This window comes from Tauraco erythrolophus, chromosome 18, assembly GCF_009769465.1.
Source record: "Tauraco erythrolophus isolate bTauEry1 chromosome 18, bTauEry1.pri, whole genome shotgun sequence".
Lineage (NCBI taxonomy): Eukaryota > Metazoa > Chordata > Aves > Musophagiformes > Musophagidae > Tauraco > Tauraco erythrolophus.
In genome coordinates, this window is record NC_141482.1 from 4,119,660 (window position 1) to 4,141,990 (window position 22,331).

Consider the following 22,331-nt stretch of genomic DNA (forward strand, 5'->3'; position numbering starts at 1 on the left):
GGCTCGGGGGGAGCCTCCCGCCCGCCCCCCGCCCGCTCCCCGCGCCGCCCGCCGCCACTTCGGCGGCTCCTCCGAGCAGCACCGCGGCTCCGCTCCGGCTGCCGGGGCCGCCGCCGCGCCCGAGCCACCAATGCGGGGGATATTTGCGAGGAGGCAGCGGCACCGCGGCAGCGGGGAGGGCAGGTGAACTCCTCCCGGGGAAGGATGACCGGCGTCGCCGCGATCGTCTTTCTCCTGCAGCTCTTGCCCAAGGCGGAGGGACAGGTCTTCGCAGGTGAGTGCCGCCCGCAGCCCCGCCGAGGCTGCCCGCTCTCCCCGACGGCCGGTTCCCCCTGCCCGGCTCCCCCCCGGCCGCGGGGCGGGCGAGCCCCGGGGCACGCAGCTCCCCCCGGCAGCCCGAACTCTCCGCCTCGCCCCTTCCTCGGCCGCGCAGGGAGCTCCCGGAGCGAGCCCCGGAGCAGGCAGGGCTGGAAGCGCGTCTCGGCAGGCGGCTGGTCGGCGGGGGAAGGACCAGTCTTATTAAAAGTGGGTTGGTGGCCAGGCGTGCTGGTGGGGAAGGGTTTGCCGGCTGTGCTCGGCTCTGCGGGGGGACCCTGCCGGGGATCCGTGCTTCGGACCGGGGAGGTTCGCTCCTCGGGAAGTTGCGTGTGGTGGGAGATGTTCTTGGATTCACGACATTTGGGTCTTTTTCGTAGTAAACCGTGTCTCCGAGCCCAAGGCAGGAGTTGGGTTCTGAAGGATGTGCAGCTCGGGAGAAGCCGCTGCCGTTCTCCTCCAGCCGGGCAAAGGGTTTTGGGGTTGTTCTCGGAAGTTTAGTGGCAGCTTTTTCTCCCCTGAGTGTTTCAGTTCCAGTAACTTTCTCGGGGGGCTCAGCTACTCGGACTGGCTCCTTCCCAGTTGTCACTCTCCCTGTCACTGATGTTAAGGAATATTTTGCTCCCTGGCATGTGGCCGTTAATAGTAGGCAGCTGTTTCACCCCTCCTACAAGTTCCTTTAGGCATAGTTTGAATTATTTGAAGATGACAGGTGCTTATAGAGCTAGCTTTCTCTTCTTAAGCTATTTCGTAGTTAAACTCAAGACGTGTGGGTTTCGTTTTTCCCTTGGATCTCTTAATATGTCATCAACTTTCTCAGTGCAGTTTTTATTTATATTAAAAAACAAACAGTTGTAACTTTCTTCTCTTCTGACTTAATGTATCTAGCTTTCCAAGTTTGTTGTTTTAATCGTTTTTCCCCATCTATATATTTAAGACGAGTAAAAATTCCCTGTGCAACATTACTTACAGATAAATCTCAGTGCCTGAGACTTGGTTTCATCTCTCCAGCGTGCCCAAGTGTAGTTTATCTCAAACAGTAGAAGATGTTTTCTTAGTTAAGACCAAGAGCTTGAATGACTTTGTCTCACTGCTTTAAAACAGAAACAGTGCAGGGTGTAGGAGATGGTGAGCATGCGGCCAGAGCACTATGGACACCTTCGACTGAGCTCTTCAGTGCAGCGTGGCTCAAAAGAAAGTTTGGCGTGCGAAGGGCCAGGCAGGCGCAGGAGACCCCGCTCAGCTCGGGGAAGGAGATGCTGTAATCAATCCCGCCCGGATTGACACCACCATGGTATCTTGTTTACATTGCTAGGCAACTGCACAGCTCCCCACATTTATTAGAAAGGCTGGGAAATGTAACCTAGTTAAATAGCTTCCTTGAGTAAGCAATATGTGGAGCTATTTTTAATTTTTTTTTCCTTTCTCTTCCAACAATGTTTTTGTGTTCTCGACACTTGTATCAGTTGAGGTCAGATCCTCGGCTTTTGATGAATCATTTAGCCAGATGCTTAGAAAAAGAGTTTTCTGTGTACATGACTAACTTTTAAGGGGGCAGAAATCACTTCATATTTAAGAGAAATAGCAGTATCATATAAGCTGCATGAGCTAAACGCATGCAAATTTAGGGATCAGCCAGGTGTTTTCATTATTTTCAGAAAGACATGAAATATTTTGTTTTAATCATCAGCTCAGGGGGAATAGTGACCGTGAGGCTTCCTATTCATGAGTACCACTTTCCACCTCCTGTTTTAGTGTGCTCCTGGACCGTTCAAAACAAGAGCAGCTTATTTTAATGAATAACGTTTTCTGAGCTGCTATTATTGAAGTTATAAGAAAGTTTTCTGCTCTTAGACTGTATATCTGGCATGAGGTGTAGCGGTCTGGACTCTGTCCATATAGCTGATGTTTTTATGGTTTTAAAAAGCGAAGCTTTTCTGATGTGCTTTGCCTCTCAAATTTCGGTGAAGTTTGGAGACTCGTTAACGCCATCGGTGCATTTTCCCATCTTCCATGAGGTGGTGCTGTCTCCATAACTATTAGGATGCAAATACCTCCTGTCTCTGATTGAATTATTTTTCAAAGCCTAATGCGTTTATTCAGCAGCCTTTTGTTAAACATCGCCCCAAAAAATCACTGTGAGAAGTCGGCTGGGTTTTTGATTTATTTTTTTTATATGATAGTTAGGCGAAGAAGTAGAAAAGCCTCAAGCCAAGACAAAATGGTATTCGAGTCCTACCTGACTTGCACAGCTGCTGCTGCTTCTTCGTATTATCCACAACATACAAAATTAGAAATACTACGGAGCAGCAGCAGAATGCTGATGGCTTCTTCCTGGAATACCTGGTTTCATATTGAGGGGGCTGGCTAACGCTTTTTTATGTAATTTCTGTATTGCTCTATTTATAACTCTTCTCTCCAGCAATTACTTCATTTGCCCACAGTCTCTGTATTTATAACTGAAGGTATGATTTTGATGTTCTGAACTTTCTGTCAGCTTTAGGGTCAGCTAGTAATTTAATTCCTCTACTTTCCAATAAAAGAGACAGAAGTAACACCAGGTAATTCTAGTAATTGTTGATTTTTTTTTTTTTTTTTTCAGAAATTCATGGACTTTGCTTATGGGGAAGCTTGTTTTTTCCTTAAAGCACGTGTGCAGTTTTTCTCCCACCAAATACATGCCATATTCTTACAGTTGCTGTGCACTCTACAGTCTGTGTCCGTTTTTAGCACAACAGAGTGGAGAATAGAGAGATTAAAGTCACTTGTAGCTGTGAAAAAACATTCAAGAGGGAAGCAGGACCCTGGCTTTACTTTGGGACTGTTCACCTAACAGCAGGTTACTTTGACACTTGTTTTTCTTCTGGTGCCAGTGTTTGTTTTAATTTTTTTATCATCCTGCTCCTTGTTCCGTTAGGGCAGAGCTCCTGAGCGTCTGGACGTGTAGCTGTTTGCTTTCAAAGACTGCTGCCACTCCGTAAAGTGATGGCAACTGATAGTTCATTACACGTGGTTTGTCCAGGGAATGCGAAAGGGGGGAGCAAAGGAATAAACCCCAAGGAATTTTGGGGGGGAAGATTAATTCATTTACTAGAAGTTAATTTACTTGCAGATTTTGCTGTCAGTGAATTGGCAATGAAAAATGGATCTTTCTGAGCAAGCTACTCTGTGTGGCAGTTGTTAACAATGCAGCCATTTAACTCAATAATCACTTTTCTCTCCCTCTGGGGAGCTGTTAGCACTACAATTCAACTTTATTTTTCATTCCTGGCTGGCTTGATTTGTTTTCTAATAAATAAACAATTAATATTAAAAAGGTGATGATGTGAAACTGCTGGTTTCAACAGTGGCAATGAAAGGTCACTGTGTGTGAAGGCATTTGTGAATCTCTGAGCAATAATCCTTCTTTTTTACAAATGAAGAGGCCTTTTTTACTATCTGCCCTTCTGAAAGTCCCTCAGTGCTGCTTTTCTTGTTTATTTGTACTTTTTTTTTAGTCTGTTGTGTTCTATGTGCAGGCCCGTGTGCTCTAGTTTTCATTATTATTATGGGAATGATTTGGGACACTTAATGCAGAATATTATAGTTTTTTTTTTAGAAGGCACCATCATCTGTTACCATGGAAACCCGAATAGTGGTAAAAATGTAGGTCTGAGGCTTTGTGAACCTCGAAAGATACGGACAAGGGCTGTTTCTTATAGGAACAATTCCTTTTGCATATAAAATCCAGTTAAGTGGAGAGAAGAAAGGGAAATAAATTGATCTGTTCAGCATTGCACTGACAATCCTTCTTTTGAATAACATTCAGCATAGAAGGATCAGTATTTCTCTGATTCTCTCTGTATGTGTATGGTCGTTTTTTTTCCCAAGCTCATTATTTATCATAATAGCTGTTTTATGCCTCTGGTAATTTTCATTGTAATTTTATAAATGAGGTAAACAAATGTGTATTGGCAGGTATTATTCTTCGCTTGAATGGAAAGTGCTGAATGTAGAACGGAGAGACGTGTGACATTCGCACTGGAGATTAAGTATTTTGGCAATGAGCAAACTTGAGACTGACTTAACATGGCCCTAATTAAAAAAAAAACCACAAACCAACACACAAACAAAAAAGCAGGTGCTGTCTGAAATCCACCTACCAAAATCTGATTGAGGTATATCTGGGCTTGCTCACTAATGTGAGCAACAAGAGCAGGAATACTTACCTGGTTTGCTATACTGAAGCCTAGTTAACATTCCTAAAAACTCCGATGATGTTTGGGTGATGAGCAGCAGGAGCGCGTGTGTGTACTGCTATATAAAGCGTACGTCCTTTAGAGAGATTTCTTAATTTTTTATGGAAACTGCTTCAGTCTGGTTTCTTGGTGCCTTGTAGTGCATAGAAACTTCATTACATATTTTATCCAAAATGTGCTTGTAGGCACATTCGTAGACAAGGTTTTCATTGCAGAGAATTTGAACAGCAGCAGTGCACAGAGGTCACCTGCTGTTATAAACTGACCCAAGTTGCAGTCCAGGTTGCCCACTGCGATGTGAGAAACCCCCTGGTGCCTCAGTACCAGAGGGCTGTGCTTCCATGAAGAACGGTTTGTGGGTTATCGTTTCTTGGCTCTGTGTTGTCATTCTTGAGAAGAATATGGTGCACTTGGCTCTTATATAGTATTTCTGAATATTTTATGGAGCAGAATTACTTGGCTTGTTTAAGCTGGTGTATTTGGCCAAGAGTCACTTTTTTTTTCCCAGTACTATGCACATTTCCTAGTTCCCTAATTTTTTCTTCTGATGGTGCGTTCCCTGTTTGTGCTGGGTAGTGCTACTTGGATGTCATTTCACTTAGATGATATTTGCTTTTTGGGGGAAATCCTTACTCATCTTTTGATCTATGGCCTTCCTGGCCCTGTATTGCCTCTTGCTTTTCAATGCCACTTGCCTCTCACCACCTTGCTCTTTCCAGGCAAACCCAAAGGAAAAGAGCAACCCTACGCACCCCAAAGCAGACACGCAAAGGTGGTGAATGTTGTTGATGACATCGGTAAGGACTTCTTACAACCTGGCCTTATCTTTCTGTGCACTTGTAATTACATAACAAGCAATTGCTTCTAGCGTTCATTATTGTGAGCTGTAAAGATCGTATATCTTCATGGTAGAGGAGACAATTACTATGTCTTAATCAGACAATACATCATTTAATCAGACCCACTTGTTTTTTAATATCCGATAACACATCGCATCTATCATACCATGGTTCAGAGATGTGGGACACTTTGCAAGCTGGATGGCAGGGTGTTGCAGCGTCCAGAAGAAAACGCTGTTAAGTCACTTAAAGAAAACAAGGACCTTTAGGAGGAAGAAGACACTGAGTCTTTTTTAATGTCACAGTTAAAGATGATGTAATTCTGAGGAGCTCAAGCATATCCACCTGTGAACAAGACCTGGTAAACAGGACAAGAAACCCCAGGAAGACTGAACCTACTTAGTGCTTGGTCTCCTCTGGCTTTTTTATTCTAACTAGTGCTTGTAAATCAATCCAAGGCCAGCCACTTGATTTCTTTTCTCCAGCTAGATCTCTCTGGGACTGCAGGCTTGGGAATTCAAGCTGACTTGGCTGGAAGCTGGTGCAGCTCATGTAGTTAAAGAATGATTGAGCTGCTTGTGAATTTTGAGAGGATGGGACCTGGCTCTTGTTCCTTAATGTTTTTGCGTTCATCTCTCAGAAAGGCTGTGGGGTTTGACAGCTGATGATGATGTGTGGGCACAGATCAGTGCTGCAGCCTGAGCAACCTACGGTTACGCAAAACTTTTTATTCAGCTCTACTGTTTCGTTTGTACTGGAAACGCTCAAAGTATCCCATATCTCATGTTCCATTAGCTGAACTTTCTTTGGAATCAAAACAACAGAGGAAATAGTTTATCATGTCGTTGTGTGTTTTCTTTTTTTCCCCACGTACATCCTTGCCATAATCTCATCAGCTTCATTCCCAGGTAATAACTATGTCAAATAACTGGGAAGCTGCTCTTGGCTGCCGATCCAGCTGTATGCTGAACAAAGCAGAGCTGTTTCGTTCCTTGTCCTCTGCAACGTTGTAAAGAGCAACAATTTCAAGAGTATTACAACTTAATGCAGGGTTTATCCATTTTTATGTTGGGGATCAATCCTTCTCTCTTTGAAGAAAATGTCATTACCTGCTTGAGCAGAAGGAGGGCTTCACACTCTGTGGGGGATGATAATCCTGGGATGTTGTGGTTTTGACTCCATTGCTGCTGAATTTGTTGCTGTTATTGGAATGACCTTAATCCGCATCTATGTGAATTGTTGTTCCCTCAGTATCAACTCAAAGGTCCTTTCCTCAATAACAGAGAGAGAAGTTTTGCAAGTAGGGGGAAAAAAAGGTGCAAATAGAGCAATCGTGTGCAGTGTGAGTTCAGGTCCTCTTTTCCTAATGAAAAAGTGTGGAGTTGAGAATGCTATTGGTGCCACGTGGCTTTGTTTAGTTGCGAAGATAATGAAAACTGGTAAAAGTGTCTCTTGGCAGAAAGCACGTGTGGCTGTGACCATCTAGTAAAGGCAGGGCATGAAGATTAACTGAGGGAGGAAGAGGGGAATTAAAGTAATTTAGTTTTTTCTTGCTTTAGAAATACACTTATTGGAATTGCAGCAGTATTTGCTGGATAAGCAGAAGAGCACTTCTGTCAGCAAGATGGGAAGCTGCTCTGCTTGATGGTTCATTTCTCCAGAATAGGGATTTTCTGTCAACGTGCACCCATTTATGTGCTGGCAGCCCAAATCTTATTCTGCGTTTCTAGGTGTGAATTCAACACAGACAGTTGTTGATGAAACAGTAAAGTGCAATGTATTTCCACCACAATCAGTTGTTTCTCAGGGAAATATGTCACATTTTGATTTCTGTCCTCCCTCTGCAGAGGTATGTGGCCAAAAGAGGTATATTTAAAAAAAAAATAAAAAAGATAAAAATTAAGTGGAGCAGCTGTGTATATGTAACTCCACACTTGACTGCACTGAGCTGGTGCCAAGAATTTTTGCTACTTTTTTCTCTCCCTTTGTTCCTAAGAACTGGAAAGCACCAATATAAATGCACACCAGCCACTTCCAGTGCTTTCCACACAAGTCCACCTGTTTGCAAGAGGTGTCTGTACCTGTGCTCTGTTCTAGCTGGGGACCCACTCTCTCTAGCTTTTGGCTTGGCTGTTTGTAAACTGGCTGAGCAGAGGAGCTTGTTACCTTCCTTCTCATTCTGGACTTGATAGGCCATTGTTGGTTTGTAATGGTATCAAGTCATCTCTCCCAGTGAGCATCTTTAATAGAAAGTCCCTTCTTTTCCTCTTTCGTGTTTATTAAACCTAATGTGATTGCTTTATTGTATAGTAACTTTGCAACAGCTGAGGAGCCCGCTGTGTTAAATGCTTCAGAGGCACAAATGACTCGTTTTTGTACCCTGAAAATGTTTTCACCTTGTAGTTCTATGAGAGAGAAACACAACTGAAGAAACAGGAGTGGTGTGGCAGGCAAGCAGCAAGGGTGGGAGCTGACGAGCCACTGGTGTGTTGGGGTTGGTTATGGGGAAGGAGATGGGAAGGTGAGTGTGAGGAGACTATAGCAGTAGGGAGAAGAAGGGCGGAAGTATGGAAAGAAACATGAAAGGTAAGAGGAGCCTGACAGGGTAGAAGTCGTGAAGGAGCAGACATAAAGCTCAGAAATTGGCTGCTGTTCTGGTGCCCACAGACTGGGAGGCTGGCTCTGCTGTTGTCTCTGTTGTCTTCATTCCTTAAGTGTCAGCCAAAGCCATTGCTAGGTGGCTCGTTGCTGTAAATTTTTGGTCCTTAGACCCGAACACAGGCTGCAGTGCCTGGTTTTTATTGTCCTTCCTTTCACTGTGATGTTCTCTCAAACTGGTTGAGCAGATCTCTTCACAAACCAAGCTGCTAACGAATATTTGGAATTTACTTGTAAGCCATTCTAAGTTTGCTTGGAAAAGTGTATAAGCTTTACATGTTAAATTTGCCAGTCACTGATGTTTTAAGAGCCTAAACCACGGCAGAAGCAGATTCCCCTGTTGTTACTCAAGCTCAATTGACATTTCAGGGATCTGTTCCTGTGTTCACACTAGAGTTGCCTCCTGTTTATTTCAGCAATGAAAAAGAATAAACATGCAAAAGGAAAAGACTGTAATGTATTTGCCCCCTGAAAAACACTATCAGCCCTGTCTGCACTGGAGCAGCTCCCTGGGACAGCACCCATGCCTGGGTACCTCTGCCCATCACTGGGCTCGGTCCAGAGCCCGAGCTGGGCAGCCCAAAAGTGATGCACAGTTTTGCACAGCAGCCAACCACACTAAATGTCCAGAAGTTGTGATGTCCATCAGCAAGCTAAAGAAAGTGGCTCGTTTTTCCTCCTTCCCTTTGAAACTTTTTTTGAAAGTTCAGTGGTGGCTTCAGGCAGACCTTATTGGCTCTGACTAAACAGAACGTAATCTTCTGATAAACTTGACTTTCCCATGGGTGGCTTCCAGCTCTCCGTGCTCCTGTGGCCAGGCTGTTCGTTGCCAGCACTGACTCATTCCCTTTATGGCAAACGGATCTCTCGGAGGCACCTGCAGCTCCCCGCTCGTGTCCTGCTGGCGGAAGGCAGGTAAAGAGGCTGCAGCGATGCCCAGTTTGCTCACCAGCAATCCAGACAGTTTATTTCATGTCACTCCTGCAGAGAAACACATGCAGGTGGTTATTGCCAGGGCTGCTGCTGAGTGTTTGGGTGCTGCCGAGGGAACTGGACCTGCTATTTAATTTCTAGGGCGGTGCGGGGGGGAAGAAAATATTTCATTAAATCTAGGACCAATTGAAAACTTTCCAGAAATGTGATCTGAAAATCCATCATTTATTTTTTTTTTTTAAGAAAACAGCTGTTCTAAAATGAGGAGTTCCCCTGCAGTTCTTGAGATTCAGACTTTCCAGCATGAATTGGAAAAAATATCTATATAATCTGGCGCAAAATAATAGGTTTCAATAAATCTTGTAGAGTCTTATATGTACTTTTAAAAGAGACTTCTGCTACGAAAACGGTGATCAAAACACTGCTTCAGCTTCCTGAATAAATTATTTTTGGTAGCAATAGGGTCTCCTAGACAAACAGTAAATATATTTTTATGATTTAAAAAATGGGAGATGATGTATATGCTAACAGATATCAGCACGTGGTAGCAATAATCAGAGAAGCGGAAAGCTTGGAGATAAACAAACACACTGTCTCTGTTGGCACAGGGGTAACCCTGGAGACTGCCAAGGCCAGAGCCTGCAAAAATAAGAAAGTATAATTAATTGTCCTTAAATGAACCTACCAAGCAAAAATATTCCTCTTAAAGTAAACTCTCAGCTGTGCATCTTTTATAATAAAGCTTTTCCATGTGCCAAAGTTTTTAATGTTCTATAATGTGCTTATTTATATTTCTGTGCATCTTCAGCATAAAGAATCAGCATACTGAGTATAGCTGCGTTGGACATCTGTTTTACTCTTGCACTTTGCTTTCTCTAGCAATAATATAAAATTTTTTCTCAAAATGGCTGGGAATTAATGTTTTGGAACACGTCTTGGTGGTGTTTGAAGGTCACTCGGCAGTTGTCTATATCAAATCTCTCCCCTGTTCCTTTTTTTTTCCCTCTTCCTTCCAGTGCTTCCTGTGCCCATGTTGATGTGAAGAGCTTTCATAGCAAGAAAGCAGAAAAGTCTTATTTTCCCCCCACCCTCCCAAAAAGCTCTGTGCTGATGAGCTGCTGTTGCTAACAGAATGCAAAATAAATTAGTTGCATTGAAAAGTACCAAATATCTTGTGTCACTTAGCATATTCCCAGTGGCTACTGGCTTTAGGGTGACTCGCAGATGTTTGGGACCTGGAGCATGCAGGAAGCAACAGAAGCATTATCAATACATGATATTAGTTTGGAGTGCATCTTGCTTGCCAAGTGTAACTCATGTCAAAATTTCTGGAGAGAGTAGAGGCTGAGTGTTTGGATTATATAGTCTGTAACAATTGACCCGTAACATGCTTCCTCATGGCACAGGGGGTGGCAGAAAGATTACTCATCAGGATTAGACTTCAGATAGAACTTCCATTAAAGTTCAGGAGAAACTTAGATAGTTCCTTTTACAAGTTTGTGGGGTTTTTTCTTAGAGAAAGTAAAGTTAAAGGAACTACAAAGCAGAGAAATAATTAAGAATCATAGGCAGAAATTTGGCCCCAATCTTGAGAAGTATTGCAATATGGATCCAGAGTGTAAACATTTACAAAGTTATTTTGAGTAGATGGGGGAAATCTGGGAGTGATTAATGCTGAGATTTTGAGAGGGCTGACAACTAACAGCATATTTATGTGCAACTGAATATGAATTCGAAAAGAAACAACTAAAGGCAGAACATGCCACCTGCTGCGTATGTAGTTTTAAAAAGTGGATGTCTGGGATTTTTTTTCTGTCTAGAACATTCCCCTGAGCCCTGAACATCACCTTATTCCTGAGTGACAAATTAAAGTCTTGAGAATACCTACAAGTGACACCAGTTTCTCTACTTTTGAGCAAAGATTTACAATCTCTAAACACGTTTAGCTTCTGGACCTGTGACTGAGAATGGAGCTGAGAAAGGGAGAGAACCTTGGAGGAACGGAAGGGGAAGAAGGGAGAATTATTTAATGTGCACCAAGAGTAATAGAATGAGATTAAAACAAGAGAATAATTTACTTTGAGCATTAGAAAAATCTTATTGCAGATCCAACGGGTTGTGGAATTGTGTCCCAAAGGAAGTGGTGGAGGCTCTGTTGCCTGAGTCATTTTAATTTAGACAAGATAAAATAATTGACTGTCTCCTGCAGAGGAAAAAAGTACTGCACTCTATGAGAAGACAAATTGAATAGTCTACTGCAGGCTTTTTTTTTTCCCTCTAAATTTCTAACTTTCTTATAATGCTGTTGAAGAGGGAAGGAAAAGAGGACGAAGTATAGTCAGGGAAAAAAAGATGATGCTGTATTTATCATATGATAAGTGTAAATGATGTTAACACATACTAACGCTTCTCGACTGTATTTTTAATTAATCTGATTATCTGTTGCATATCTGTTAAATATCAGCAGCATTATGGTGAAGTCAGGATTGCATGATTGTACCATGTCCCCCTCTGAATTCTTCCCACTCACCACCCCAAATCTATGTTCATTTAACTTGGGGGCAAACAGGGAGTGCAGTATTAAAAACATTTCATGCACCTTCTCCAAAAAAAAAAACCACCTCCAACCCCAAATCCCAAAAGCAAACAACAAAAAAATCCCACCAAACAAAACCCACAATCAACTGTAAGTGCCATGTATGATTTGTAGGTGCTGAAAAAGTACATGATGCACAATTCAGAAGAAGTGATGTTAAGCATGTGTTGTCTGTCTTCTGCATTAAGGTTCCCGAATGGTTCTGGGTGAGCCAAGCTTTGGTAGGTGAGCACCTGCTGTTACTCCAGTGGGCACTGGGTTGAGGCCCTGGGTGTAACATCCAAAAGGGCTTGAGAAGTCACATTGCAGCTGGAATCAGTGCTGCTGTGTTTCTGATGTGTGAGATTGATTCGATTCCTGAGGACCTTGAACATCTTTGGGTGCTTCAAGTAGGGAACGTGGAGTTAACGTGGATATCTGCCCTTAATCTCTGAGTCCCTAAACCAGAAAGAGTTGAAATCAGTGCGGTGAGGTGGGCAGTGAGCGCATCTGTGATCGTTTGGGAAGGAACAGAAATTCTATAGCTGTAGAGAAATCAGAGAGGAAATTAATAATCCTCTCTGTGCAGATCAGTTTGCATAGCGTGCAGTAAATAGTGCATGGGGCCACGGAGCTAACAATAAGAATAAAACAAAATATTGAATAGCTGCTTGTTCAGTAACTACCATCCATCTTTTGCATGGAACAACAAAAAGTCCCCTGGCAGAAAAGCGTATGTGATCAGGTAATTATTTTTTTTATTGTCAAATCTACAAGAAGGTTGATACAGGGTTTTGTGGACAACCTTCTGCCACGGCAATTAATACCCCTCAGAAAGCTTGATTTTTATTTTGTTTTTTTTTCATTTACATTTACAAAATTATTTTTTTTCTTACTCTGCCTTTAATGAGGAAGCCCATCACCAGTAAGAGCTGGACAGTAATTGGGGGAGGTTTCTCTCTTTTCATGAGTGTACTGGGAGGGGCTTTTGTCTGCTGCTTTGCAACCATGAGCTGGTCGGTCTGTAACTGTGCAATGCTCTGCCTCTTCTTTGGTGTATAATATCACCCCAGAATCCATAAAGTAGGTGCATGAGCAAAAATTTGGATACTTGGGCAGTGTGAGCTGTGCAAACAACTCCTGTATGGTGACCGTGGAGGGTTGTGAGGAATTGTGTTGTGGCTTAGACTTGACCTGCAAGCAGGCACTTGGACTACAGTGAGTTGGGATTGGAGGTCTTATAATTGTTTGTAAATGCATTTGCTATGTGATGCTTTATGGTGCACTTGTGCTTCTTGTTTGAATCAAAATCAGCATCATGTATGCAATGAAGTTTATCCTGTGCATTGTTCACTTTCTTTGTTCACCTCTTTTTGCAAAAGAGTAGAAAGCTGGGTGGGGAAACCAGTGCTGTTGTAATTAAATTGAATAATTGATTATTTGAATCCCATTAAAGAAAAAAGAGAGGTGAGAAAACAGACTCTGCTATTTATCAGTCAACTTGAGGGAATTCATGTCTTCTGAGAATTAACTTCAATTCTACTCCTTTGTTACTGTCCTCAGTATTTACATTGTTGTAGTGTTAAAGAGAACAAATAATGAGTTTCTTCAAAACTTTTTCCTTTTTCTTTATAGCCTCAGGCTTCTAATTCATTTTCCTTACTCTGCTCTTCCCTTTTGTAAGCCACATATATTGGCCATTCGTTCCTGCTGTGTCCAGTGTTTCCTGTTGTTGTTAGGTGATGTTCTAGGAATTTATTGTGGCGCAACATGCAGATGCGTGTGCCTGTGTGCTCGTGATACATGCCTAATAAATATGCAGGTCGGTTCCTGTTCTGAGGCCAGTAAAGGTGAATGGATTTATTTAGGAATCCTCTCTAAATTCTCCTCATCACTGCAACAACTCTTTGCTGAGAAGAGTAAAAAAGTAAGAAAAACTCAGCTACGAAAAATGCTTTAGCAGAGCTTTTTCTAAGAGGATTTTTATTAGTCTTCTGTCTTAAACATCATACGTGTGTTAGATGGAAGACAGCACTATCGTGGCTCTATGCCATGTTGTTGGTACGAGGAGAGATGCCCTACTAAAAGGGGATCTTCTAGTGTCATCGAGCTGCCAATCAGCTCATGGGTTTTGTTTTTCCAAGGCTGGTACTTAAGCTCATCCCAAACCAGCCATGAGCACATCACAGGCCTACCAGCTGCTGCTGTGTGTTAAAGCATCTTCTGATGAGAAGGCACCCCAGGATCTTGAAACCTCGGAAAAATCAGGAGTGTGGCCAGCAGGACTAGGGAAGTGATTGCCCCCTGTGCTTGGCACTGGTGAGGTGGCACCTGGAATACTGTATTTGGTTTGGGCCCCCTCGCTAAAAGGCAGACATGGAGGTGCTGGAGTGTGTCCAGAGAAGTGCTATGAAGCTGGGGAAGGGTCTGGAGCCCAAGTCTTATGAGGAGCAGCTGAGGGAACTGGGATTGTTTAACCTGAAGAAAAGGAGGCTGAGGGGAGACCTTCTCGCTCTCTACAGCTGCCTGAAAGGAGGCTGTAGCCAGGTGGGGGTTTGTGTCCTTTCCTGGTTCTTGCCCAAGTAACAAGTAATAGGATGAGAGGAGAAGACCTCAAGTTGTGCCAGGGGAGGTTTGGATTGGGTATTTGGAGACATTTCTTCCCTTGAAAGGGTAGTCAAGCATTGAAACAAGCTGCTCAAGGAAGTGGGTTGGGTCATCATCCCTGGAGGTCTTCTAAAGGAAGTGTCAATGTGGTGCTTAGAGGCATGGTTTAGTGGTGAACTTGGCAGTTAACAGCTGGTGATCTTAAAGTTATTTTCCGACCTAAATGATTCTATGGTTCTGTGTTGTGGAAGAAGCTTATGACAGGTCACAAAAATTTGGGAGGAGTTGTAGGATTAATAAAATTGCTTTTTATTGTTGTGGATTTAGATTCCTCTGGCATCTAATGCCCACAGGAAGGAAAGGCTGTCATTTTTCAAGGTATCTGTCTGCCAGAATGGTAACTTAGTTACTTGTTCAGAAATAGATGGCACTTACAATTTTTCTTTTATGGGAACTCGGGACAAAACAGAAGCCTGGAAACTTAAACTGCAGTTTAATGATATTACTGTGTCCTACGGACATGTACTGAAATAGCACGAAGTAACGGGGATCGTGTATTCAAGCTGAGGTTTATGTAGGACTCGACCTTGACTCTTTCAGCTCCCTTCCTTCCACTTTAATGTTTTGAAAAGAAAGTAAATACAGATGAAGAATTATTTGTTGTATTGAACGCTGTTCCCCAGGATACCTCCCTTCAGATAATAACTTTGATTTCAAAGATATTAAGGAGGAGGAAAATGTTTACATTGCCATTTTATAGCAAGGCGAATCGAATGCAAGAACATTATCGCTAATATATGTATAATTACGCAAGGGAAATGATTTAAAGAAAACGTATTCAAAGATGAACATGAATCAAGGTCTTCCCCTCCCCCAGTCCTTTATGATGCTTCACTGTTAATTAATTCTGTTAGAAGTAAGACTATTGCAGCCCTCTGCACTCTCTCTGCTCCTGGTTTTCCAGGAGGATCGAAGAGCTCTGACTCACCATGCTTGCATTTTGTAATCTCACAGGTGAAAATGAAACCTTGCCCTTTTTAGCTAACTTTAGCTTTCCTTGGTGACAAAGGAGCCTATTGAATGTTGTACTGAAGTCATGCAAAGAGAGAGAAGCATGCTCCCTTCCTAACACTTTTTATACTTGAAGGAATTTCTGCATTGTGAGATGCTCAAACAGGGAATAGAAGAATATTTTGTAATGTGCTTAGATCAGGGATTTGGAGGCTCAGGTCTCCTGTTCCAAGCTTTGTCCCATCTTATTCTATAACTCTGGGCAAGGTAATTTTTCTATGTCTCAATTAAGTCTAATGTAAATGGCATATATGTTCTATCTCACGGGAGTCTGAGAAAGCTTAATTAGCACTTGTGGAATACTTCAGGATTATCTGATGAAAGGCAATGTGGGTGTCGTGTTTTCAGGCTGACTCCCCTCTTACTCCCAATACTATCAAGTTATACCTTCTCTTGAAGGTTTGATAAGATCTTGACTGTCATCCATGAACATGCATTGAATGAAATCAGTAGAGCTGTTTGTTTTCTTTACCTTCCGAAAGTTTCTCATGAACACTGCGTGGTGAAGAGATACCAGTCCTCTACTGAGCAGCTGAAATGAGACCTGGTGGTCCAACCACTGTCTGTTTAAAAAAAAAAAAAAAAAAAAAAAAATCCCCAAATAACAAAAAACTCAAACACATGCCCCCTCAAAACAAACAAACAAAACACAAACAAAAAAAGCCCAAACTTGTCAGAACTCATATGCTGAGGCTCGTGTCTTCCAGAATTTGTCTGAGAGTTTGGCAGTTCTGTGTCTTAAACTTTTCTGCTCTTATCGCCTTTCACGGCCAAAGTGTAGAGGTCAGGGTTAGGAAGGAAACTGTGCTTTTGTTGTAGAGACCTGTGTGTGAGAGGCAAGATAACGAATGGTTTAGCTTGGGGTTGTTGGGAGAAGGCAGTTGTGATTATCTTTGGGGAGCCCCTTCAGGTTAGGGACGGTGCATGACCCTTTTAACAAAAGAAATTGAAGAGGTTTGATGGAAGATATGGATGTCTTGCTCTCCCAGAATGAGTTTTGTGCTTCCTCAGACAAAAGCAAGCTCCTGTAAGTGAGCCTCTGACCTCAGTGCGTGCCCACGCATGTGCTCGTGATCCTTTTCTCCTTGTAGCTAGTCAGACATGTGTTACCAACAGGCTCCTGTGTCGGATTAGAGCCTGAATGAGCAGTGGAGGGAGCATGGTCACCTTGCTTTTGCAATAAGATTTCTCTATCACAAATGGATTTTGGAACTTGCCTTTTTGGAAGGTGCATCAAGGCAGGGCAGAGACTGATCTTCACGCAGCTGACATCTTCTATTTAAGAAGGATAGTATGATAGTAAATACACAAATGCTGGGAAGTGAAAGAGGTTGTTTTTTTTTCACTGGAGAGGTGGTTAAGGATTGATTTTTGAGGTGAGACCATCTTTTTCATTTGCGACTGACTGATATCTACGTTGTAGTAAGGAAAAAGTTTTAATACATTTCTTTTGGGCATTGAGGGCTCTTATAATGGACTTGGGTCGTCATTCTTGATTTTGTCATACAATGACAAGTTTGTGAGTGGTGAAGCACAAACCTCTTCAGATGTGCTGTTGGTTTTTCCTCCCGAGTGAAATAAGCATTTAATCTGACTTCTGAACTTCTTTCCCCAACCCCCACTCCAAATCAGTGAGAAGTAGTTTCTCTTATATTTATCATGTGTGTTTTATGTGAACAGTGAAGATGCCTCCAGTTTAAAATAGTATTTTCCACCTTGTTTTTTCCAGTGGTATTTTCCACTGTTATGTTACGTGGCAGCGATACTGGAACTGAATTATGGAATGGTTGAGGTGAGATGGCACCTCTGGAGATGATCTAGTCCAACTGTCTGCTCTACACAGGATCACCACCTTCAGCAGGTTGCTCAGAGTCCAGATGGGTTTTGACTATATCTGAAGATGGAGACCCACAGCCTCTCTGGGCAACCTGTTCCAGCATTTGTCCACCTTCACAGTGGTAGAAAAGCTTTATTTTCATGTTTAAATAGAATGTCTTGTATTTCAATTCATACCCTTTGCCTCCTGTCCTCTCCTTGGATGCTATTGAGAGAAGTCTGGCTCAGTCTTCTTTACTGCTTCCCATCAGGTATTTATAGACACATAAGATCCCCATGAGCTTTCCCAAGGGTAGGCTATCCCAGCTTTCCCAGCCTCTCCTTGTATGTCGGATGCTCCAACCCCTTAATCATCTTCATGGCCCTTTGCTGGGTTTGCATTGGCACATCCATGTCTCTTTTGTGCCTGGGCATGTGCCCACACACGCATGTTTTAACTTTCCCTGCACGGATCAGTGTGACCCTACTGCAATACCTGCTCAGATTTACAGATTTTGTCTGCCCGTGTGGTTCTACATGTATATATATTTCAGGATTTTCTGTGGAGATGGCTGATACATAGGGCAGGATTTCCCATATGGTTCTTGTTTGATTAAATTTCAGTGTGTGCTTCCTCAAATATTTGGCTCTGCTGAATAAATTGGTATATTATGTTGGCTCATCCTGATTTCCTGTCTCAGTGCTGTCCACTACGTACAGAAGGTAATAATCAGTGTGTCAGTTGCTGTTACATTTTCATTTAAGGGAAAAGATACTAATTCTTTTTTGAGACAATATACAAGAGGGAAAGATTTGCTGATGAACTAGAATGTTTTCTGCTAGGAGCTGAGACTTTTTTTAAGATGTCTTGAAAAATTTATTTGGCTTTTTTGGAGACCTGAAAAAGGCTTCTAGTATTTGGATCTCCTTAAAGTCTGGAGGTATCTCTGCTGTCCAGGTGGCTTGGCTTGGTAAAACTAAACTTAGAGTCTGTTCAAATTCTGTAAATTGGAAAGAAAAATTCAGTTTATTCTCTCTTACAGTATGTTGAATCAGTTGGGGCTGTTCACGATATAACTTACTCACTAAACCCTGTATTGGGAGTAGTGTTACAAAGTGTAGTGCTGTATGTTTGATACTTCCAAAATCCTTTTTCTGCCAGCGCTGTATTTTAAACCTGTTTTTGCATTTGTTCGCATCTTAAGATAGCATAGCAGCCTTCGTAGGAAAAAAGGGAGGGCGTTTTCATTGATGGATTTAAACTTGATGAGAGAAAACTGTGGAAGTAGATTCCTGCTCTGTAGCGTGGATACGGGCTGTCTGCCCAAATTCATCTCAGCTTTAATCTGGCCTATGGTTGTTTGCTCTTGTATACGTTGATGCATGGCTCTGTTGGTACTTCTAGTTCCCGTCACCGAATTGATAGTGCTGCTGCTCTGACCAATCTTATTAAATTTAATGATTTGTAAAGTATGACTTTGACTACCTGCTTGCAGTAGTCTGTAAACCTGCAAGCAATCTTGGAAACACTCTTAATAGTATTTTAAATGCATGCATTAAACAGGGTAAGAGAAGGCTCCTCGGGGCAGGCCAGGTCCCTGCTCTGAGCTCCCGCTGCTTTAGTGAGGAAAGACACAGGTGTTTACATAGATTTGTACATGTAACACAAGATCAATGGTGTGATTAGTTGAGTACGTGCTTTCCCTGACTTGGAATGAGCTCCTGGTTTAGGATTGTTCTTGGGATCGGCTGGTTGCCAAGGCTGCAGAGGCTCCTCTCTGGCTGTAGAGAGCCTTTGGTTGGTATCTGAGTGCTCACAAGGTACCAGCTACCACCAGACCAGAGGTGGCCTCAGAGGTGTCTGTAACAGATGTGAGTCTTCTCAGATGATGGATGTTCCCCGGTAATAATTTCCCATCTTCTACTCAAAACTGTAGAGCTCCATATCAGTAGCCCCAACCCTGAGGATTTTGTACCATTCTGGGCAGAGAAGGGAACAAAGGCCTTGAGCACAGCAGAGCTGACCATGTAGCAAAACGCTGAGCTCAGCAGTCTGTTATAACTGCAGCACTTCAAATGTGACTCATGGATGGAGCAAACTGTCTTGGGTTCAGGCCACAGACCGAGCGAGTCTCCTAGATTAGAAAACCTGTAAGTGCCCGTGTAGTGTTATCCTCACGTTAAATTACTGGTGATACGGGACGTTAGTCTTGTTTAGGAATGAGGAAAAGGAAGGAGGCAGCAAAGAAGTACAACTTGTAAAGTGCAAGAGAAGTTGAAGAGCTGAGGAGGGGGATGGAGTGAACAAAGCAAACCATGGGAGAGAAATGGGCTGTGCTGAGCTCAGGCACTGTGTAAAGTAGTAGTAACAAAAAAAGTACATCTACTGTAAAGTAGATGTAAAAAAGGAGTCATATGCCCCTTGTTGAGAGCATCCCAGGCCACGCTCTACTCTGTATGCCTTCCTAAAAGACCTGTCATCAGCTGGAGGAAGGTGAGGATTTCTTAATCTCTAAGAAATCATGGGAGGAACTGGGCTGCTGTTAGTCTGCTCGGTCACTTGCTATTCCACAGATGATTTAAGAGTTCTCCCTGCAAAGACTTATGCCACAAGAAGCGTTTTTTTCTGGACTTGAAAGGAAGTTCCTTTCCTCAGTGGAAGACAGGGAGGGGGAAACAAAGGCAGTGCTGAGTAAGACTCTCTTCTGAATGCATGTTGAAAGCTGCACTGGTTTTGTACTTTGTTCTGAGCACTGTCTGGGTGGGAGGTGGATGTCAGTCATGCTGATAAATGGCCTGAGACTGAATTACCTTGTAAAGGACTTCAGGGAGTCCTTAAATCTGATGGTTGGTAAGAAGAAGGAGGCAGAAGCAAAATTGGAAGGTTGTAAAAGTTAAGAGCAAGATATGAATGGGAGGAAATCACAATATAGGGGGATGTTTTGGGCTAGCTAAGTATTGGTAACTTTTATTCATGCCTGTTCTGTGATTCTGGCTATTCAGAGTCATTTGGAGCAAGCCCAGTTCCCTTGGCCCCTGCTCCTAGGGCAAGTGCTCCAGACCTGACCATCCTGATGGCCCTCCACCAGGCTCGCCTTCCCCTGTCCTCTGGTCCATCCCTTACCTGAAGCTGTATTCTCCATCCCAGTTTAAAGGGAATCCTTGTCAGGATGGCAAATCTGCTGGCAGAGCTGCTCTTACCTGCTCTGTCAGATGGATGCTGTCTCGTGTTTGTGGCCCTCAGCCCTTGGAAGGTCCTGGGGGCTCTAAGAGCCCAAGCTCTGCCCGGGACACCAGCTGTGTGTTAAATGCAACCTCAACCTGTATTTCTGCCCAGCGTCTCATTATGACAGTATTCTTGAAAACAAAACACAGAAAAGGAGTTGTTGATACCAGATAATCACAAGGGCTGTAATTTGTCTTCTCATAAGTTGGTGTTTCAGGGTTCTAGTTGCAAAAACCCTTAAGATACTTTTTTCTGTCTTTTAAATGAGGAATCCAGAGGTCCATTGCCTTGTTTAATGTCCCAATTATAATTTCCCATCACTGAATTTTTAACTATGTTTATTTTAAAACTGACGGTTAAATAAGTGCATCCTTCTTTGTTTCTTGTATGCTTTGGTGAATCTTAACAGCTGACTAGGAGCTCTTGGATAGAACTTTTTGGAGCCAGTGGGAAGACAGGAGAAAAAACTGTGACAGTTTTCACTGTGTTCTTGGAGTGTTGCTTAATTTTTCTGTTGGAAAATTTCAAGTTTTATCTTACAGGAGGTGGAAACTGAAATTGAGTTTGTTTTTCTGATGAGAAAAATCTTGATCACTACTCAATAAATCCTTGTTGAGAAGCTTTCTTTAGCAGAGAATGTGGAGACTTTTCACTCCAATTCAGAACAAAACATTACTTTGTACTGAACAATTAAAATCTATTGATTTTTTTTTTTTAACTCAGAGGTATTAAAGTAAGGAAGTCAATGTCAGCTTCTAAATTGCTTTCTCTTAGTGCTGTTTTGTCATACAGATAAAGCCTTGCATATATAGCCAACTGCTTCCCCCCAGCACCTTCCTCCAAATCTCTTTAAAATGTCTGTGCTTAGCTGTAGATATGCAGAGGCTGTTGCTTCACAGAATTATTAATTATTATTATTTCTGTATATGCAGAAATAATTCTGGATTTGATAGTAAGCAAAGTGCTTTTGTGAAGCCTCTTCTGGCTTTGGGAATCTGAGGAACTTGGAAAGTAAGTTTTGTCATGTTTCTCCATCTGCAACCCACCTCTGCCACGTGTATTTTCTATTGTGGTAAAAAATATTAAGTTGTAAATTTTATCCCAACTCAGAGGCTGAGTCAAATGATGCTCTTGGGGTTTCCCCTTTGAGTTGAGGGTATTAATCTGCACAAAAACTTTCCACACAAGCTGGTGATCACTGCTGAGAAAACAAAGCTGGGAATAACCCCCCTGCTCCCACAAAACTATGTGGCCTTCTGCGAGTATGTTCTTTTACATCCTCAAAATAAGAAACTGTGAACAAGTTTTTGGGTTTGGCATTGATTCCCTCCCTTCCCTGCCATTTTTAGGGTTGAAAAATTAAAAAAATGTAGCAGCTTGTAATTCCAACAGCCTGCACTCCTGTATTTTGACTCTTAACACTGCAGTTTTCTGTATCTTCAGTTTGCAGCTACAAAGGCTCAAGAGTGTGTGTGTGTATATATATATATATACATACTTGTGCGTGTGTGTGTATATATATATATACATACTTGTGCATATAGCCCAATGCAGAAGAGGGGACAGAGGCTTCTGGGGAGGTCTTGAAGAGAGTTCTTTTTATTCTAATAAAGCTGGGAAGTTGATTTAGCAATCCTGTAACTAAACGATGTGGTTTTTGTTGTGAATTTCTTTGCTATTAATCATTAAAGGTAAATTACAGTGCTAAAAAAAGAGTCTTTGGAAAGATTGTAATGTATATATGGGCCAAAAGTGTTTTCTCAGGTATGGCAATTTCCAGTAAAGCGAGAAGGATGCTTAAGAAAAGGTTTGGGTGGGGAGAGCTGGTAGATTAATTTTCAGATTGAAAAATCTGTGGTTCTGATCTGTCTTGCTTTCATTGATGCTGCTCACAGGTAAAACATAAGCAGATGAATTTTGAATATGACTTCAGCTATACAGAGGACACATGAAGGTATTCTTTATTTAAAGGTTTAGGTGTTAACTGAGCAGCTGTGCTCAAGGGTCTGCTTCAAAACCCACTGAACTATGCGGAAAAGCTCCTATTGACTTGT

General features: G+C 42.4%; 1 protein-coding gene across 3 annotated transcripts in view; it reads left to right on the forward strand.

The window, feature by feature from the left end:
• Positions 1 to 204: 204 nt before the first annotated feature.
• The window catches only part of PTPRT (protein tyrosine phosphatase receptor type T), a 461,775-nt gene continuing 439,648 nt past the window's right edge, over positions 205 to 22,331 (forward strand). For all 3 annotated transcript variants that reach the window (XM_086623021.1, XM_086623022.1, XM_086623023.1), the window contains exon 1: positions 205 to 274. In XM_086623021.1, coding sequence (XP_086479147.1) covers positions 205 to 274 — 70 coding nt within the window. The remainder of the gene's footprint in view (positions 275 to 22,331) is intronic.